Source organism: Hippocampus bargibanti, linkage group LG03, assembly GCF_051943395.1.
Source record: "Hippocampus bargibanti isolate YZ-2025 linkage group LG03, ASM5194339v1, whole genome shotgun sequence".
NCBI lineage: Eukaryota > Metazoa > Chordata > Actinopteri > Syngnathiformes > Syngnathidae > Hippocampus > Hippocampus bargibanti.
This window is the reverse complement of record NC_142736.1, coordinates 7,104,877-7,123,640: the sequence shown is the minus strand read 5'-3', so window position 1 is coordinate 7,123,640 and position 18,764 is coordinate 7,104,877. Positions and strand designations below refer to the sequence as shown.

The 18,764-nt window shown below is 42.7% G+C and overlaps 1 protein-coding gene across 1 annotated transcript in view; it reads left to right on the top strand.

The window, feature by feature from the left end:
- efl1 (elongation factor like GTPase 1) overlaps nucleotides 1-18,764 on the top strand; it is a 99,882-nt gene that overhangs the window by 42,105 nt on the left and 39,013 nt on the right. Inside the window, exons 13-15 of the mRNA XM_088991771.1 lie at nucleotides 4,569-4,717; nucleotides 7,944-8,098; nucleotides 12,374-12,509. Of these exons, the coding sequence (XP_088847897.1) occupies nucleotides 4,569-4,717; nucleotides 7,944-8,098; nucleotides 12,374-12,509 (440 nt within the window). The remainder of the gene's footprint in view (nucleotides 1-4,568; nucleotides 4,718-7,943; nucleotides 8,099-12,373; nucleotides 12,510-18,764) is intronic.

Sequence of the window (18,764 nt, the reverse complement as noted above, 5' to 3'; positions counted from 1 at the left end):
CATCACACAAACCATCAATGTCCATGCACTTACTAACGCTTGTCCAGTGCCCGCATCCTCCACCATATGTTGTATCATGAGATGCTAGCTCTCATCGGGACAGGACAAGAAGTGCAATGGACGACATGTTTGGATACAAACAAAAGGTTTTAATCAAGGGTTCCAGGGGGAATTCACAAGCAACAAAGGTTTGAATAGTGTCTCTTCCAATACCCATCAAAAATAAAGTCTCTTCTGACACTTAAATCCAAATAAAGTCTCTTCTGATACTTAAATCCAAATAAAGTCTCTTCTGAGGTAAAACTGAAGACGGAGTTCTTTTCCAAGAGTCTCTCGTGACATCACAACATATAAAAGCAAACATAATCAATACAAGATTGTTTCATATTTAACCTGAAACCGTTTTTATCTCCCACTCTTGAAGTGTGAAAAGGTGTCCCTGAACTTAATTGGGTCTCTGTAAAAACGTCACCTCCCCCCCACCCACCACCACCATTACCAGAAAAACTATGGATTTAATGCTTTGTTGTTTAATTTAATGCTTTGTTGTTTAATGCCAGTGGCGGGCCGTCAGAGCCATTAAATCCTTCTCTGCTGGCCTAAATATATCGGAATCACAGACGGATTAATTATATTTCATATTTTATATTTATATTTAACCAATCACATTTCAGCCATCATTTGTTACCATTTTCAGAAATCTACCTGGATGCCTTCTTAATCAGTTCTGAGGGCCTTGGAGCATTAAATGCCGTGTCAATGACTCTGTTGCTTTAACTAATGCAATGGTTCTTAATCTTGTTGGAGGCGCCAAACCCCACCAGTTTCACATGTTCATTCACCGAACCCATCTTAAATAAAAAAATAAAATGTTGTTGTTTTTTTTTTAACCGGTGCTCCAAAAGAATTGTGCATTAATATCACTTTGTTCAAATAACAAAACCAACATAGTCCGTGAACTCAAAACAACTTACATCAGTGTGACTTATGCTGTTGCCTTTGAGAGACCAGTTCAGATATGCGTGGCTTCAAAGTGTCTCATGTCATTTTTAGAGTAAAGTCTGTTCCTTTTCTTAGTTTTTATGTCCCGCATCCTCGAAAATAATTGCTCGCAAAGTTATGTGGCAACAAAAAATCCAGGGTTTTCTTGGCAATAACGATACTTTTCCATTTGTTGAATCCAAAATGTTGAGTGTTTTTGTTCGAAAGAGTTGCTGTTGCACCATATTTTACATATTTGTCCGACAACTTTCTTTTTTGCCTCTCATAGTTAGCATGGATTAAAATCTTAGGAAGGGAGTCTCACTCAGACACCTATACAGCCCTGTTGGAGCAGTCTGTTAGGGAGGTCTCACTCTACAGCATAAACCAGCGACCTTAAAGCAAACCGGTAGGAAATTTCAGAGCAGGACACTTTCAATGCAAACTCGATTGAGCGGAGGATCCACCGAACCCCTGAGACTGACTCACCGAACCCCTAGGGTTCATTTCGAACCTAGTTTAAGAACCACTGTATGAATGTATGTTTCTTTAACCAATCAGATTTTGAGTTTTCACAAACTATGATTGGCTAGTCACCAGTCAATCATAGTATTACCAGCACTCGAGACAAGAGCATACTGGCCACAGCTAGTTCACTGTACATGTATTTGCAAATTCACTGTATTTGCAGCTGCATTAGCAAACACATTGTTGTGTTGATTTAATTGTGGTTTTGCCAACCCACAATAGCTGAAGGAGGAGAAGAAATGGATTTGGTTGCAGATTTACTGTGAAAGCCATCTATGGCAGTTGTGTGTGTGTGTGTGTGTGTGTGTGTGTGTGTGTGTGTGTGTGTGTGTGTGTGTGTGTGTGTGTGTGTGTGTGTGTGTGTGTGTGTGTGTGCGTGTGCGTGCGTGTATGTGTGTCTGTGTTTGTGCACATGTGCGTGTGCGCTCATGTGTGCGTGTGTGTGTGTGTGTGTGTGTGTGTGTGTGTGTGTGTGTGTGTGTGTGTGTGTGTGTGTGTGTGTGTGTGTGTGTGTGTGTGTGTGTGTGTGTGTGTGTGTGTGTTACTCCTGGGTTGAGTGAACGCTGGTCCCTCTGGCTTCCCCTGCTCACCTGCAGTTTTTATTTATGTTTATTAGTTTATTTTCATTATTTTTATGTATTTATTTATGTATTTACTGTTTATTTAATTATTTCTCCATCAGTTTATTTACTTAGTTTTATTCGTATTTATATTACTTCCGGTTTGAGTGAACGCTGGCGCGTGTGGCAGCCACTGCTCACCCGCATAAAAATTATTGTGTGACAGTAAAGTGTCCTTGAGAGTTTTGAAAGGCGCTTATAAATGAAATGTGTTATTATTATTTACAAGACGAACTTTTCAAGAAAACATTTACATAATTACGAATGGTCGGAATTGCTTCCCAATCCTTTTCTTCAATCTTCTCTGCGGTGTGAAAGAGCGATTTCTGACCCGATATCATTAATCCACACATTCATGGTACAAACTTGACAGTTTAATGACATTATTTCTTTCTTCACAAGTTATTTCCTGGCTAACGGGACCCTCTAGTAAATCACACCACACTTTTTATTTACAGTCACAGCTTGGATTAATTCAGACATAGCATGACTGAATAGGGTGATATGCAGCCCCCACGAAAATGCATTTTTGAGAGGAATTTATGATTATTTTCTTTCTGTACTGGCTGTGACTACTCCATTATTTAGGTATTATAGTTATTAATTATCTCCAATGTAGCCACAAGGGGGCACAAGCCAGTGTGTTATTGTGCCGGTGCCAAGCCCGGATAAATACAGAGGGTTGTGTCAGGAAGGGCATCCGACGTAAAAAACTTTGCCAAAACAAATATGCGAATCAACCTATGAATCCCATACTGGATCGGTCGAGGCCCGGGTTAACAACGGCCGCCATTGGTACTGTTGACCTTCAGGGTGCCAGTGGAGAATGGACTACTGTTGGTCGAAGAAGGAGAGGAGGGAGGTGTGCCCGGAGGAAAAGGGAGAAATGGAACGCCAAGAGTATAGTACTAAGGTAGGAACTTTGAATGTATGAACAATGACAGGTAAAGGTCGAGAGCTGGTTGACATGATGCAGAGAAGGAAGGTAGACATACTGTGTATCCAGGAGACCAGGTGGAAAGGGAGCAAGGCTAGAAGCTTAGGGTCAGGGTTTAATTTGTTCTATCATGGTGAAGACAGAAAGAGAAATGGAGTTGGGGTTGTCTTAAAGGAGTTTGTTAGGAATGTCTTAGAAGTAAAAAGAGTATCAGATAGAATGATGAGTCTGAAGCTAGAAATTGAAGGTGTGATGTTCAATGTTGTTTGTGGGTATGCCCCACAAGTAGGATGTGAGCTGGCAGAGAAGGAGACGTTTTGGTTGGACTTTGATGAAGTCATACAGAACATCCCGAGAAGTGAGAGAGTTGTAATTGGTGGAGACTTCAATGGACATGTTGGCGCAGGAAACAAAGATGATGAGGAGGTGATGGGCAGGTTTGGACTCCAGATGAGGAACGCTGAAGGACAGATGGTGGTTGACTTTGCTAAGAGAATGCAAATGGCTATTGTGAATACTTTCTTTCAGAAGAGACAGGAACATAGGGTGACCTATAAGAGTGGAGGCAGAAGTACACAGGTAGACTACATTTTGTGTCAACGGCGCCATTTAAAGGAAATCAGTGACTGCAAAGTAGTGGTTGGTGAGAGTGTAGCCAGACAGCATAGGTTGGTGGTGTGTAGGATGACGCTGGCAGTGAGGACCCCTTGTGAGGGTTTTAGCTAGGATGAAACGAAAAGTGTATACAACCATGGTCAGAGTGTATACAAGTGTATACAGCCATGATTTTTGGACTGGAGACAGTGCCGCTCAAGAAAAGACAGGAAGCAGAGCTGGAGGTAGCAGAGCTGAAGATGTTGAGGTTTTCTTTGGGAGTGACCAGGTTGGATAGGATCAGGAATGAGTACATTAGAGGGACAACTCATATTAGAGGCTTTGGAGAGAAAGTCAGAGAGGCCAGACTGAGATGGTTTGGACATGTCCAGAGGAGAGAGACTATATAGGGAAAAGGATGCTGAGCCTTGAACTGCCAAGCAGGAGACCGAGAGGAAGACCGAAGAGGAGGTTTATGGATGTGGTCAAAGAGGACATGAAGGTAGCTGGTGTGAGAGAAGAGGATGCACAAAACCGGGATAGATGGAGGACATTGATTCGCTGTGGCGACCCCTGAGGGCAAAAGCCGAAAGGAAAAGAAGAGTTATTAATTATCTCAATTTTTTTGCTCTCAATATTCCAAATGAGTCCATTGTGAGACAAAGGTTTTCTTATCTTCTCAAAAATGTTAAACTGTACAAAGTGAACCTCAGCTATGAAAAGATGCGCTTCAAAAAAAAAAACAGATCAAATGGCTTTCATAGACATATCCTCCCCTCCTTCCGTCTGTTTCATCGAGGTTCCAATGTATTGGAAAAGCAGTTTACACACATGGGTGCAATGAACATTACAATATATTTACTGTTGTTATACTTGGCTTTGAATGCTCCGTTTCTGTCTCCATTTAGCCCCTTGACTCAGGCAGAGATTTCCCAGCGCAGGGAACTTGCAAAGCAAAGATATGTTGAAAGGAAGGCAGCTGAACAAACTGCAACCATAGGACGGGAAAACCACTCAGTGAACAATCCTGTGGATATTCAGGCAGCACTATACAAAGGCAAGTTGGACACTTTATCTATATTCTTTTCCATTTCACTTACTGTGGTATACTTTTTTTCGGAATGTCCATACCATTCTCATGATTGTTGACCATGCAGGTGTTTGTTGATAATTATTTTGAAAATGCAAGATTTTTAGAAATTGACTTTTATTAATTGATTATCCCCTCGACTACCTTAGCAATCTACCCATACTTACAGAATTCAAATTGTATTTCCCTCCATTAAATAGTTTGACAGTGATAAGAACATATCTACACACATATGTTTAATAACACACATAACATTTAATACATACTTAACATTTAATTTTGCCATGGTTGATGTCTGGTCACATGATTCTCTTTTTAAAGTTCACAATTATTTCAAATACCTTTTCATACAAACCAATATGGTGCTCTGTTCGGTTTCTCTCTGGGTCAAGTGTCATGGCCTACAGGTGGCCATAATAATCACATGACTTTACACTCATTCCGATCACTGCTCATGAATTTGCAATGAGACGCAAGCAGAAAGTTGTGCTAATCTAAATTAGCCGTAGAGCCTTGAAGACGCAATGAGCAGTCACGACAATCCAGTAGAACACGTGTGCCCCCTGCAAATGCATGCATTCACTGAAAAACATTAATTTAAAGCTCTGGTGTTGTTAACTGTAGCATATGGCCACCAAAGTACCTGCCTGTGTTTTAACATGTGGGGCACATTCTTAGGTTCAAATCTACAATCTTGGCAGAAATATCTAAAACCGTATTTTAATAACTCTATCCATCTTCATCAACATTTTAATGCAGGAGAAGACCATCTAAAGCTACAGATGTCCATGTGGAAACACATTGGTGACCAAAAGTGGTTCCGGATGCCGGAAATGTATTTTCAAATTACCGTCACTTTACCGCAGATGATACTAGGAGTCTGGGGCTTTAAGCCTCTTGCAGGGTCACTCATAGCAAACAAATCCTAGATGGGGGCCCAGACAAACCGTGGCTCAGACGGGCCCTCGTGACAACGAACATAAATGGAACCGATTTTAATTTAGAACAGATTATTTAACAGTAAAGAATCTGTTCTAAATTAGATACTGTGATGTCACGAGAGTCTGCGTCCTGGAGGGGAAATGCATTCCACGAAGATGGCTTTACCTAGAGAGAGTTTTGGCCCCATCTGGTGGAAGGCAGCAATCCAAACCCCTCACCTGTGGCTGATCGTGGCTTGATTGGCATGCATGGCCTTTAAGGCCAGAGAGCCTCTGAGTGTGCGGCCGGGGAGACAAGCTCCATTGTTGTCCTCTGTGGAGAAACACAGAGAAACTGATTGCTGCATGAAACTCGTCGCCAGCTGGGACCAGAGCACGGAACACCGGATTTGGAACCTTGCTAATGGTGGCTAGGCTACCTAGGAAGGACATCAAGAGGGGTGAGGCCTAGAAACACATGGAAAATAACTCCGTCTTCAGTTTCACCTCAGAAGAGACTTTATTATGATTTAAGAATTGGAAAGGACGCTATTGTTGCCTTTGTTGCTTGTGAATTCCCCCTGAAACCCTTTATTAAAACCTTTGTTTGCATTCAACCTGTCGCCCATTGTGCTCTTTGTCCTGCCCGCTGAGAGCTAGCCTCTCATGACATTACAATATTAGTAGACAGGATGAAATTAATACAACTACAAATGGAACCGAGTTTCCCTTGCCTAGACGGGATCCCTCCCTGGAGCCTGGCCCGTAGATGGGGCTCATTGGCGAGCGCCTGGTGGCCAGGCCTACACCCATGGGGCCCGGCCGGGCTTAGTCTGAAGATGCAATGTGGGTGCCACATCTCAAGGGCTCACCACCCAAGGAAGGGGCCAAAGGGGTTGGGTGCGATGTGAGCTGGATGGCAGACAAATGTGGAGACCCTGGCTGTCCAATCCTCGGCTACTGATGCAACCTCTTGGGACGTGGAATGTTACCTCTTTTGCAGAGAAGTAGCCCGAGCTGGTATTCAAGGTACAAAAGCTCCGACAAGATATAGTCGGACTTGCCTCCACTCACAGCCTGATTTCTGGTACCACCCCTCTCAAGAGGGGTTCGCCTCTCTTCCACTCTGGAGTTGTCAGCTTTATTGTCATTATATTGTCATATTATTAAAGTCAGCTTTATTGTCAAATATGCTAATATGCATGACATACAGCACAAATGAAATTACTGTCCTCTCGGACCCATCGTGCAATATACTTATAACGTGACTAAAAAAGACAGACAATTGACAGCAGACAATACATTTAGATTGTGAATGTAAAGTGAGGTAGTGTCGTGTGTAAAGTGACGTAGTGTAGTAATGCAAAAAAGGTTGAAGTGAGGTCATGCAGAAAAAAAAATGAGTTCAGGAATATAGTACAGCGTGTACTCAGAGTGAGGCGTAGAGCATGTGTGTGCATACTCATTGCCCCCCGACTCACTACTTGTACATTGGGATTCACTCCGGTAGACGAGAGGGTTTCTTCTCTTTGGCCTTGGTTGGGGGAACGGGTTCTGACTGTTTGTGCGTATGCACCAAACAGCAGTTCGGTGTACCCATTCTTTTTGGAGTCCTTGTAGGGTGTGCTGGAGAGTAATCCTGCTGGGAGCTCCCTTGTTCTGCTGGGTGATTTCACTGCTCATGTGGGCAATGACACTGACACTTGGAGTGGCGTGATTGGGTCGAACGCCCCCCCCCCCGATCAGAAGCCGAGTGGTGATTTGTTATTGGACTTCTGTGCGCGACACTCATTGTCTATAGCAAACACCTTGTTCAAACATAAAGGCACATGAGCACTTAGCACCCTTGACACCCTTGGCCGCAGTGTGATCATTGTTGTATCATCAGATTTGCGGCCGCATGTTTTGGACACTCCGTGAAGGGAGGGGCGGAGCTGTCGCACCGATCGACGTGCGTCTGCTGTGATGCGGACTGAAGAAGGAGTTCAGCCAAAAGGCGACACTGTCAATATAATGGTTAATCTATGTCCCAACACTCATCTATGGTCGGGGGCTGTGGGTTATGACCGAAAGAACGAGATCTCGGATACAAGCGGCCGAAAAGTGTTTTCTCTGTCAGCCTGACGAGCATCTTCAGCAGATTTCTGGAACATCATGATTTGTATTGCAGAATTTTATTTGCGCACACTGATTGAAGATTGATTTTACAAAAAAAGTAATGTTATATATCCTTTCAGAGGAAAACCTTGAATATGTTTTCTAATTTTTACCAGGCGAGATGGAACCTCAGGTCCTGAAAGACTCCAAGGCAGAGGAGCAAGGAGAGACCTTCATCGCATTTGCCAGGGTATACAGTGGAGTCGTGAAGAAAGGACAAAGAATATTCATCCTCGGACCGAAGTATGATCCTGCCCAGGGCCTGAGCATGGTAAACGAAATATTAATAAAAAAACTCATTTTCCTTTCAGCTTTTCCCTTCAGGGGTCACCACAACAAATCAGTGTCCTCCATTTTCACAGGTTTGATTTGCATGTTTAATGTGCGCACACATCAGGCATGGATTGGATTGGATTTGGATTGGATTTGCAGTAGTCTCGCAGTAGAGAAATTTACATAGCAAAAAATACTTTAATTATTGTTGTTATTATTATTATTTTTATCTCATCTCATTTTCCGTACCGCTTATTCCTCATTAGGGTCGCGGGGGTTGCTGAAGCCTATCTCAGCTGTCTTCGGGCACGAGGCGGGGGACACCCTGAGTTGGTTGCCAGCCAATCGCAGGGCACACAAAGACATACAACAGTCACTCTCACACTCACACCTAGGGACAATTTGGAGTGGTCAATCTGCCTGCCATGCATGTTTTTGGAGTGTGGGAGGAAACCGGAGGACCCGGAGAAAACCCACACGGGCCCGCGGAGAACATGCAAACTCCACACAGGAAGGCCGGACCGGGACGCGAACCGGCGACCTCTGCACTGTGAAGCCGGTGTGCTAACCACTCGGCTACCGGGCCGCCCTATTATTATTATTATTATTATTATTATTATTATTATTATTATTATTATTATTATTATTATTATTATTATTATTATTATTATTATTATTATTGTTGTTGTTGTTATCATTTTGCATTCACTGTGCAAAAATAAAAGAAAAACCTCACTGACGACCCAAATAAATATTAAACAAAGCAGTTCTTTTTTCATCTGAGTCGATGAAAGCTGGGAGCCACAACACCACAACAAATAATAGTCTCTTGGAGCCATACATGGAACCAACCAAGAAGGCCGTTACTCTCAATTTACTTTCAAAATGTGTCGCATTTTCCTCAAGGCCATATTTTATCAAACTCTTCAAAAAGATTTATATCTGACATACAGTATGTGGAACTTAAGCTGGTTTTTCAAAAGTGTTCTTTACATGTCCAGAGGAGAGTGAATATATTGGAGAAGGATGCTCGACAGCGCGGCATCACATCAATGTAAACAAAGTCAAAGCAATTAATGTACAGTAAGCAAAATAATGAAAATTGTATTTACTGTATTTTCCGCACTATAAGGCGCACCTTCAATGAATAACATATTATACATTTTTTTCCATATACAGTGGTACCTCGGTTTACGAACTCCTTGGTTTATGAACTTTTCGGCTTACGAACGTTAAATTTATGAAAATATTACCTTGGCATACAAACTATTTTTCGGGATACACACGGAGCTGCCACAATGCGTGATGTGTCGTTCGCGAACGAGCCCGTTCCAACAATAAAATGGCAACCAACTGTTTTTGTCCTCTATTCCCCGCCCCCAGTCTTCGGTTAAAGCCACGTGATTGGTCAAGACTGCAGCAGTGAGGGGAGTTGGGGTTTACAGACAGAGACAGAGTGAAGCACAAAGAGAGAGAAGCCGTTCTCCAAAAAGAAAATGGCTGCCGACTTTTTTTAATCCTCTATTCTCCGCCCCCAGTCTTCTGTTAAAGCCACGTGATTGGTCAAGAACGCAGCAGTGAGGGGAGTTGGTATAAACATTAAAGAGACAGGCAGACAACATTGAGAGAGTTTCAACTTTGATAGTTCAAAGGCAGAGTGTAGGCTGCTAGGCTAAAATATGCCATCAATCAAGCTCCGCAAACAACCCGCACAAGCCATCTGTACACTTGATGCAAAAAGCTATCAACCCAGCTAAACAGAACACAATTGATAAGGAACTAGATAAAATTATCGCAGAGAAAGCACCTACAAGGGATCATTCCTCAAGATGGTAAAAGAAGAAGGTGACGTTCCTCATCAAGCGTTTAATGCTGAGGAAATCGGCCACTTCATTTTATCAAGCCATCAATGACCATCACAAAGGTAAATAAAACAACTTTATTATACAGTACTGTTTATTTATTTAATTATAATACCATACCACGTTTATTATACATGCAATACTGTATCTTTTGTGTAGTTTTAAAGCTTAGAAAATAAGAAAGTAGAAAATTGTTTTATGGGGAACTGGGAACGGATTATTCTCATTTTAATGGTTGCGTATGGCAAATTAAATTTTGGGATACACACTTTTCGCCTTGCACACTCTGTCTGGGTACCAATTAAGTTCGTAAGCCAAGCTATCACTGTATAAGGCACACCGCATTACGTTATGCATCCCGTGCTAGACGCTGCTTTGACGTGCTGCGCTAAAGGGAATGTCAACAAAACAGTCAGATAGGTCAGTCAAACTTTATTAATAGATTACAAATCAGCTTTCTGACAACTCCATTCACTCCCAAAATGAATAAACAACTGTTTTATTATTTTCTCCGAGGTAAAGTACTCATATTTTCGTGACACAGTTTATCTTTTAACAACAGCAAACTAACATGTAGTGCAACATTTATATCACATAGTGGAGGGTAACTTTTCCTCCATTCAGTAAGCATAAAAAACATTCTGATGCTCTTACGGTAAATTAAATGTAAGCGCAATCACTATATACTAACACTCTTAATAGTGCAAAGCAGTAACAATAATAACTCTAAAGCAATAGCATAATAACTGTTGTTCATGCGTTAATGTCCATATTCACAATATGACCAAACTTGTTGAACTGTAAACACACAAAGGAAACATGTAAAGATCAATTCAATCCTCATCGACGAATCCCTGGAATTCTTCCATGTCCGAAATGAACAGCTCAGCGAATGCAGCATCCAACACGCCTGGCTCCGTCTCATCCAAGTCGTCATTCGTGGAGTCAGTGTCGCTGTTGTTGTCTGGCAGTTCAGTGACAATTCCTGCCTTCCTACCAGCCCAGGCATTTACGATCCACTGGCCGATAGTGGCGTATATCATCCGGCGCTGTCTCCCCGTCTTGATGAACGTGTGTTCACCTTCTGCATCCACCGCTCCCACGCAGTTTGCAGTTTAGCTTTGGATGATCTATTGATGCCGTTTTATATATCCTAGCATGCACTGCACACTACTTCTACGGGGAAAATGGAATATCGGCTGCTTGCCGTAGTTGTGAGGCCTGTTGCAATATTGATCCATATATAAGGCACACTTGATTATAAGGCGCATGGTCAGCTTTTGAAAAAATTGAAAGCTCTTAGGTGCGCCTTTTGTGCAGAAAATGCGGTACATTTATCGTCGACTCATTGTCAGGTTAGGCCAAATTAAACCGCTGGTTTTGGTTGCGGAACTAATGTTGAGTTTTGTGCATTTACAGCACAGTAACGCCTGAAACTGGATGAATAAATGACAAAATAACAACAGTAAATCTAATGAATGTTGTATGCTACTCGCTGTGAACTGTTGTAGTTTTAAAGTACTGTAGTGACTTTCGATGCCATTTGCGGGCTATTTTTTTTTTTAGGTTCGAAAAATATCTGGGACGCGATAATCGAACCGCAAAGTTGCAAGAGATTACTTTATTATCATTATCATTATTATCATTATCATTGTCATTATTATTATTATTATGCACGCCGGTAGTTGAGTGGTTAGCACGCCGATTAACCACTTTATCTAACTGTAGCACCCTGTCATGTGGCGAGTCGACTCGTGGAGCGTTCACCATTTTATATTGCTGTTGCCCCGCAAACAAACATTTACTCCGGGGCAAATTTTTAAGCCACATCCTGAACAGGATTACATTCGCACAGGTTTAAACTGTTTTTAGGGGCTACACCGGAATAACTGTGCATGTGAATGCTTTACTTGGGGCAGCTACACAAGAGTAAAAAGTTACCATTGGAACAACCGTCGATAAAGGAGATAGACACCTGATGATTGTCTTTGGAAAATTAAACCAAATTTAGATACAGTAAAGTCTCGTTATATCGATATCGGATATATCGATAGTCCCGGTTATATCGATACTATTTCTATGCACGCACGGAGAAATTTACATGCAAACAGGGTCGGATATATCGATAGTCCCGGTTATATCGATATTTTTTCGGACTCCTTTGAATATCGATATAACGAGACTTTACTGTAATTTTTTTTTTACAGCAATGTCGAAAAGAAAACTAAGTGTGTCATGATTGGATTGGATTTACCTTTATTAGTCTCGCAGTGGATACATTTACATGATTCATTTAACGACTTGGAAACAGACACAAAATCACAGCGGAAAAAAAAACAATCTGAAGTGACAAGTGATTTTGCTTGACAACTCATGTTTGTGTACTTGTTTCCTTCTCTTGTGTCTTTCAGCTGCCTGAGCAATGCAGTCCTTCTGACAGTTTACCCGAAGTGCCTCATCTGTCCTGTTGTTTCATTGAAAACATTTACCTGCTCATGGGCAGAGAACTGGAAGAGCTAGAAGAAGTGCCCTCTGGCAATGTGCTTGGTACAGTAGACAAATCTTTTACTTTTTATCACCTGTTTAATGATGCATGTACAAAACATTGCAAACACCATCTTATTTACAGTGCCTTGCATAAGTATTCGGTCCTCTTGAGTCGTGATACCTTTCACCACAGTTCAGGCTTCAAACATAAAGATATGCAATTATTTTTTTTGTCAAGAATCAACAAGTGCGACACAATCATGAAGTGGAAGATTTATTGGATTATTTAAACTTTTTTAACAAATAAAAAACTGAAAAGTGGGACGTGCAATATTAATAATAATACATTTAATTTATAATTTGGACGAGCGTACGCTGGCGCGCTTTGGCTGCTTCTGCTTTCCCGCCAAATGTTTTTACCTTCTTTTAGCCTTTTTAACCTCTGTTTAGCTTTTTTTATGGTTCACGAACCTCTGGGAATGCCAGACAATCACCAAACGAACATTGGCCATCGATCCATCTCATGATTCCGGTCGCTTATCCGGATCACAGACGAAGCCGCGTTATCATCTCCACCTACCTGTTCCCGCTGTCGAGGGCTAACCTGGCCGTTGCCTCTCTCTCGGTGTTGCTGGTGAATATCATGTCGCTTCTCCATCGACCTGTTGGACGGCTACAGTACTCGGCGGCGGAGCTGCTGAAGTTCCGCTCCCGATGGACGAGCGTGCCACTAGCGATTCTCCGGTTCCCGGAAATCGCTCGTCGCCCTTCCCGGAGGTATATCCACCGCGGATCACGTCGAGGCTTTCACCTCGATGGCTCCAAGGATATCACCTCCCTGTGGTCATCCGTCCGCCAGCCGCGCAGAAGGAGCAGCCGCTCGGTCGATCACCGTATGTTAGTCGGCCTGGCTAGGTCGGCTAATGCGCCTCGTAGTGGGGACGCCACCAGCGTCAACTTCGGCCTCCTCAACGTCCGCTCGCTTACGGGAAAGGGGTGTCTTATCCAAGACATTCTCATTGACCGTAAGCTTGACTTTTTTTGTTTAAATGAGACTTGGCAAATGGCGGGAGACTTCTCCGAGCTCAATGACGCGACTCCGCCAGGCTTTGTTTACATTTTTAAGCCCCGCCTCTCAGGCCGCGGAGGTGGTCTCGCGATAATTTACCGCAAGAACTGGAAAATCCTTCAAGTTTCACTCCAGGAAACCCTATCTTTTGAATGCCTTGCATGTAAAATTTCTGGACCCTCACCCACTGTCATTGCCACTGTATACCGTGCACCAAAACCACATTGTGACTTTCTAAAAGAATTCTCTGATGTCTTCACACACCTCTCCACCCTGTCACCTAATGTAATTATTCTCGGCGACTTCAACATCCACATGGACAATTCCACTCTTCCCCTCACTAAAGACTTCACCTCCTCACTTGACAGCTTTGGTCTGCATCAATTCTCGGACTTTCCTACCCACATAAAAGGACCTCATTTGCATGTCTGGCCTTATCCCAAAAAAATGCACGGCTAATGAACTTCCTATAACAGACCATTTCCTGGTTTCGTTCAATGTTTCCATCACCCTCTTCCCCCCCGTGTCATCACATATCGCAACATCAAGGACATCAACGTTGCCACCCTGACTCCGGACTACAACGCATCCCCTGATGAACTTGTTTCCCGGTACAACGCGGACCTCACGAACATCCTCAAAGCCCTTGCTCCTGTAAAGTCCCGGTCTGTCCAATTTACCCGGTCCGCACCCTAGTTCACCGCCCATCTCTGCTCCATCAAGACAAAAACTCGCCAACTTGAAAGACTTTACAGGAAGTCCGGGCTCACTACTCACAAGGACATGTACGCAACTCACCTCACCCATTACAAGGACTCTATCGCACGTGCAAAATCGCAATATTACTCTGGACTCATTGACTCTAATCCTGGAAACTCACGGGTCCTCTTTTCCCTCTATCACAAAATCACACAACCTCCTATCTCTCTCCCCTCACACTTTTATTCCTCTGAGACATGCAACACTCTCCTTGTGTTTTTTAGTGAAAAGATCAACAACATCCATCAGCACCTCGGGTCCTCCGTACCCCCCCCCCCCCTCTCCCAGCCTTTCTACTCCTTCCCAACTACTTTCCGCTTTTGAACTCCCCAATCCCTCTATAATCTCCGACATTATCATCAAATCCAATAACTCCTCCTGTCAACTCGACCCCCTCCCTACTATCCTCATCAAGTCCTGCCTACCCTCTCTTCTCCCATTTATTTCTACCATTATTCACTCCTCATTATCAACTGGAATTGTTCCTATCCCACTCAAAACCGCAGCTGTCACTCCTATCCTGAAAAAACCTGGCTCAGACCCAAACGATTTCAATAACTTACGTCCAATTTCCCACCTTCCATTCATCGCCAAAATTCTTGAAAAGACAGTTGTGTCCCAGCTTCACTCACACCTCACTCACAATAACCTCTACGAACAATTCCAGTCTGGTTTCCGCCCCCGCCACAGTACTGAATCGGCTCTCATAAAAATCACGAATGATCTTTTTATGGCAGCCGATGCCGGTTCACTCTCCATCCTCATCTTTCTCGACCTGACCTCAGCTTTTGACACCATTTCCCACCATATCCTGCTCGACAGACTTTCCACCCTAGGCATCACCCACACCCCACTCCGCTGGTTTCATTCCTATCTCTCTGATCGCTCACAATTCATCCAAATCAACTCGTTCACCTCACGGTCCTCTCCTGTGACCTCTGGTGTGCCTCAAGGGTCTGTCCTGGGGCCACTTCTCTTTATTATCTATCTACTTCCTCTTGGCAATATTTTCCGTAAGTTTGGCATTCACTTTCACTGCTTCGCGGATGACACCCAACTCTACCTCTCCAGCAAACCCGACGTCTCTCTTCCACCTTTCTCAAGCTTAACAGTGAAAAAACTGAACTTCTCCTTGTCTGTACCAAATCCACCCTCCACAAAACTAACAGCTTCTCTCTCACCATTGACAGATCAACCGTGTCCCCCTCCCCTCAGGTCAAGAGCCTGGGTGTCATCCTCGATAGCTCACTATCTTTTCAGTCCCATATTAATAACATAACTCGGTCTGCTTATTTCCACCTCCGTCATATTGACCGTCTCCGTCCCTCGCTCACCCCTCACTCCGCTGCTATCCTTATCCACAGTCTTGTCACCTCCCGCATCGATTATTGCAACTCACTTCTCTTCGGTATCACTCAGAAATTTCTCCATAAACTCCAACTTGTCCAAAATTCTTCAACCCGTATCATCTAGAACCCCCTCCTCTCACCACATCACCCCTGTCCTCCAGCAACTCCACTGGCTACCTGTTAAACATCGTATCGAATTCAAAATACTTCTGTTTACATTCAAAGCCATCCATAACCTTGCCCCTCCTTATCTTTCTGACCTGCTTCAAATCTCTGTTCCCTCTTGGTCCCTCAGATCCTCTTCCTTCACCTCTATGTGCCCTCTGCCCGTCTCACCACGATGGGATGCAGAGCTTTCAGCCGCTCTGCTCCCAAACTCTGGAATTCACTTCCACCCAACATCCGTAATATTGACTCCCTCCCTATTTTCAAGTCCCACCTCAAGACCCATTTGTTTAAAATTGCTTTCAATGTCTAGTTCATTCTGCTATTTTATTATGTATCATTTTAATTATGGTTTTATTGTTATGTGCTTTGTTTTATTGTTTTTATTGTAAAGTGTCCTTGGGTGCTTTCAAAGGCGCTTGAAATTAAATGTATTATTATTATTAGAAGCACCCTTCAAAACTCTCAAGGACACTTTACGGTCACAGGATATTTTTTCTGCGGGTGAGCAGCGGCAGCCACACGCGCCAGCGTTCACTCAACCTGGAACAGTGACGCGAGGTGATGTTCATGGCTGGTGAGGCACTGACGTCATCACAGTCAGATTTACAAACATGAACTCTACAGAGTAGCTTATCCACCATTTGATTGGCAACGGTTAACGTGTTTTGTTTAAAATGTCATGTCAGCATTCTTTCTATAAACTGTAGCATAGAAAAAAGAATTAAAAAAAACCTTATTATCGTGTTACCTTTACTTATAAATGAAGTCCATGCGCCACTCCTTCTGAAGAAAGGCATTGATAACTTTAAAAGTCTCTCTATTTATTCAATTTAGAGATGTAATCCTCGATTCTGAAAATAAGGCCAAGCAACACGAAAAAATGACGGGATGGTTGCACTTAATTTGCTAACTGTTTACTGTAGCTTGCTCTCACTAATTCTATTACTCTGCAGCCAAGGAGGCGCAAGAAGACTGTAATTACCAGCGTCCCCTGTCATGAGGCAGGAGAACTGTGTGCCTCACCTATGCACACAGTTTTGATGAAAATAAAATAAACACTGTAGTAGTGTTTATAATGTAAAGTGACTCTACATTATATACACCAGCTAAACTGCAGAAATTTAGTTCATATACTAAAAGTGTTTGAACACTTTAATAGCGATATGCAGAGGGACAGCAATGCGGTGTCACGGCAGAGCAAGCTAGCAGTTAGCATAGTCATTGTGCAATCCATGGTGAGGCTCAGCCGGCTGCTGCCTCACCGCTCGTCTCTACTTAGTATTTCAACGGTAAATGTGAAAATTCAGCAATTTTGAAAAAAAAATCAAAAAATGGAGAAGTTAAATGGAAAACAACGTTAAAGTACAAATCACTAAATAACTATAACTGTTTAATTTATTTTTTCATTTGAGATTTCCATGATGACAGTTGAGGCACGGCCTCACTTGTGTCCCCCCTGACGGCACGTCACTGACCCGGAAGTACTTTCAGTGCCGCAAACTCACTCCAGAAGTTCAGTTAGGATCTCTGAATGATCCAATGTTGTACTAAGTGACTGGTGATGATAAAAAGATTCCACCTGTGTGTAACCAAGTCTCTATAAATGCACCTGCTCTGTGATAGTCTCAAAGTTCTGTCTGACGTGCAGAGAGCATCATGAAAACCAAGGAACACACCAGGCAGCTCCTAAATCCTAAATACTGTTGTGGAGAAGTTTAAAGCCGGATTTGGATACAAAAAGATTTCCCAAGCTTTAAACATTTCAAGGAGCACTGTGCAAGCCATCATATTGAAATGGAAGGAGCATCAGACCACAGCAAATCGACCAAGACGGCCGTCCCTCCAAACTTTCTTCTCAGACAAGGAAAAGAACTGATCAGATATGCAGCCAAGAGGCCAATGACTGCTGTGGATGAACTGACGAGATCTACAGCTGAGGTGGGAAAGTCTATCCATAGGACAACAATCAGTCGTACACTGCACAAATCTGGCCTTTATGGAAGAGTGGCAAGAAGAAAGGCATTTCTCAAAGATATCCACAATAAGTCTCGTTTAAAGTTTGCCACAAACCACCTGGGAGACATACCAAACATGTGGACGAAGGTACTCTAGTCAGATAAAACCAAAATTGAACTTTTTGGCCACAATGCAAAACGATATGTTTGGTGTGAAAGCAACATAGCTCATTACCCTGAACACACCATCCCCACTGTCAAACTTGGTGGTGCCAGCATCATGGTTTGGGAAGATGATTAAAATTGACGGGAAGTTGGATGGAGCCAAATACAGGAACATTCTGGAAGAAAACCTGTTGGTATCTGCACAAGACCTGAGACTGGGACGGAGATATATTTTCCAACAGGACAATGATCCAAAACATAGAGCTAAATCTACAATGGAATGTTTCAAAAATAAACACATCCGTGTTAAAATGGCCAAGTCAAAGTCCAGACCTTAATCCAATTGAGAATCTGTGGAAAGAGCTGAAGACTGCTGTTCACAAACACTCTCCATCCAACCTCACTGAGCTCGAGCTGTTTTACAAGGAAGAATGGACATGAGTGTCAGTCTCTCGATATGCAAAACTTATAGAAACATAACCCAAGCGACTTGCAGCTGTAATTGGAGCAAAATGTGGCGCTACAAAGTATGAACGCAAGGGGGGCGAATAATATTCTGATATTGCACGCCCCACATATCAGTTTTTTATTTGTTAAAAAAAGTTTAAATTATCCAATAAATTGTGTTCCACTTCATGATTGTGTCCCACTTGTTGATTCTTGACAAAAAATATATATATATCTTTTTTTGAAGCCTGAAATGTGGCGAAAGGTTGCAAGTCTCAAGGGGGCCGAATACTTTTGCAAGGCACTGTATATTTATGTAACAAACAAGTGTGGTGAAATGACAGTCAAGCTGTTTTTACATGACAGCAATGGTCAGAAAAAGTTTTTTAGAGTATGATCTATT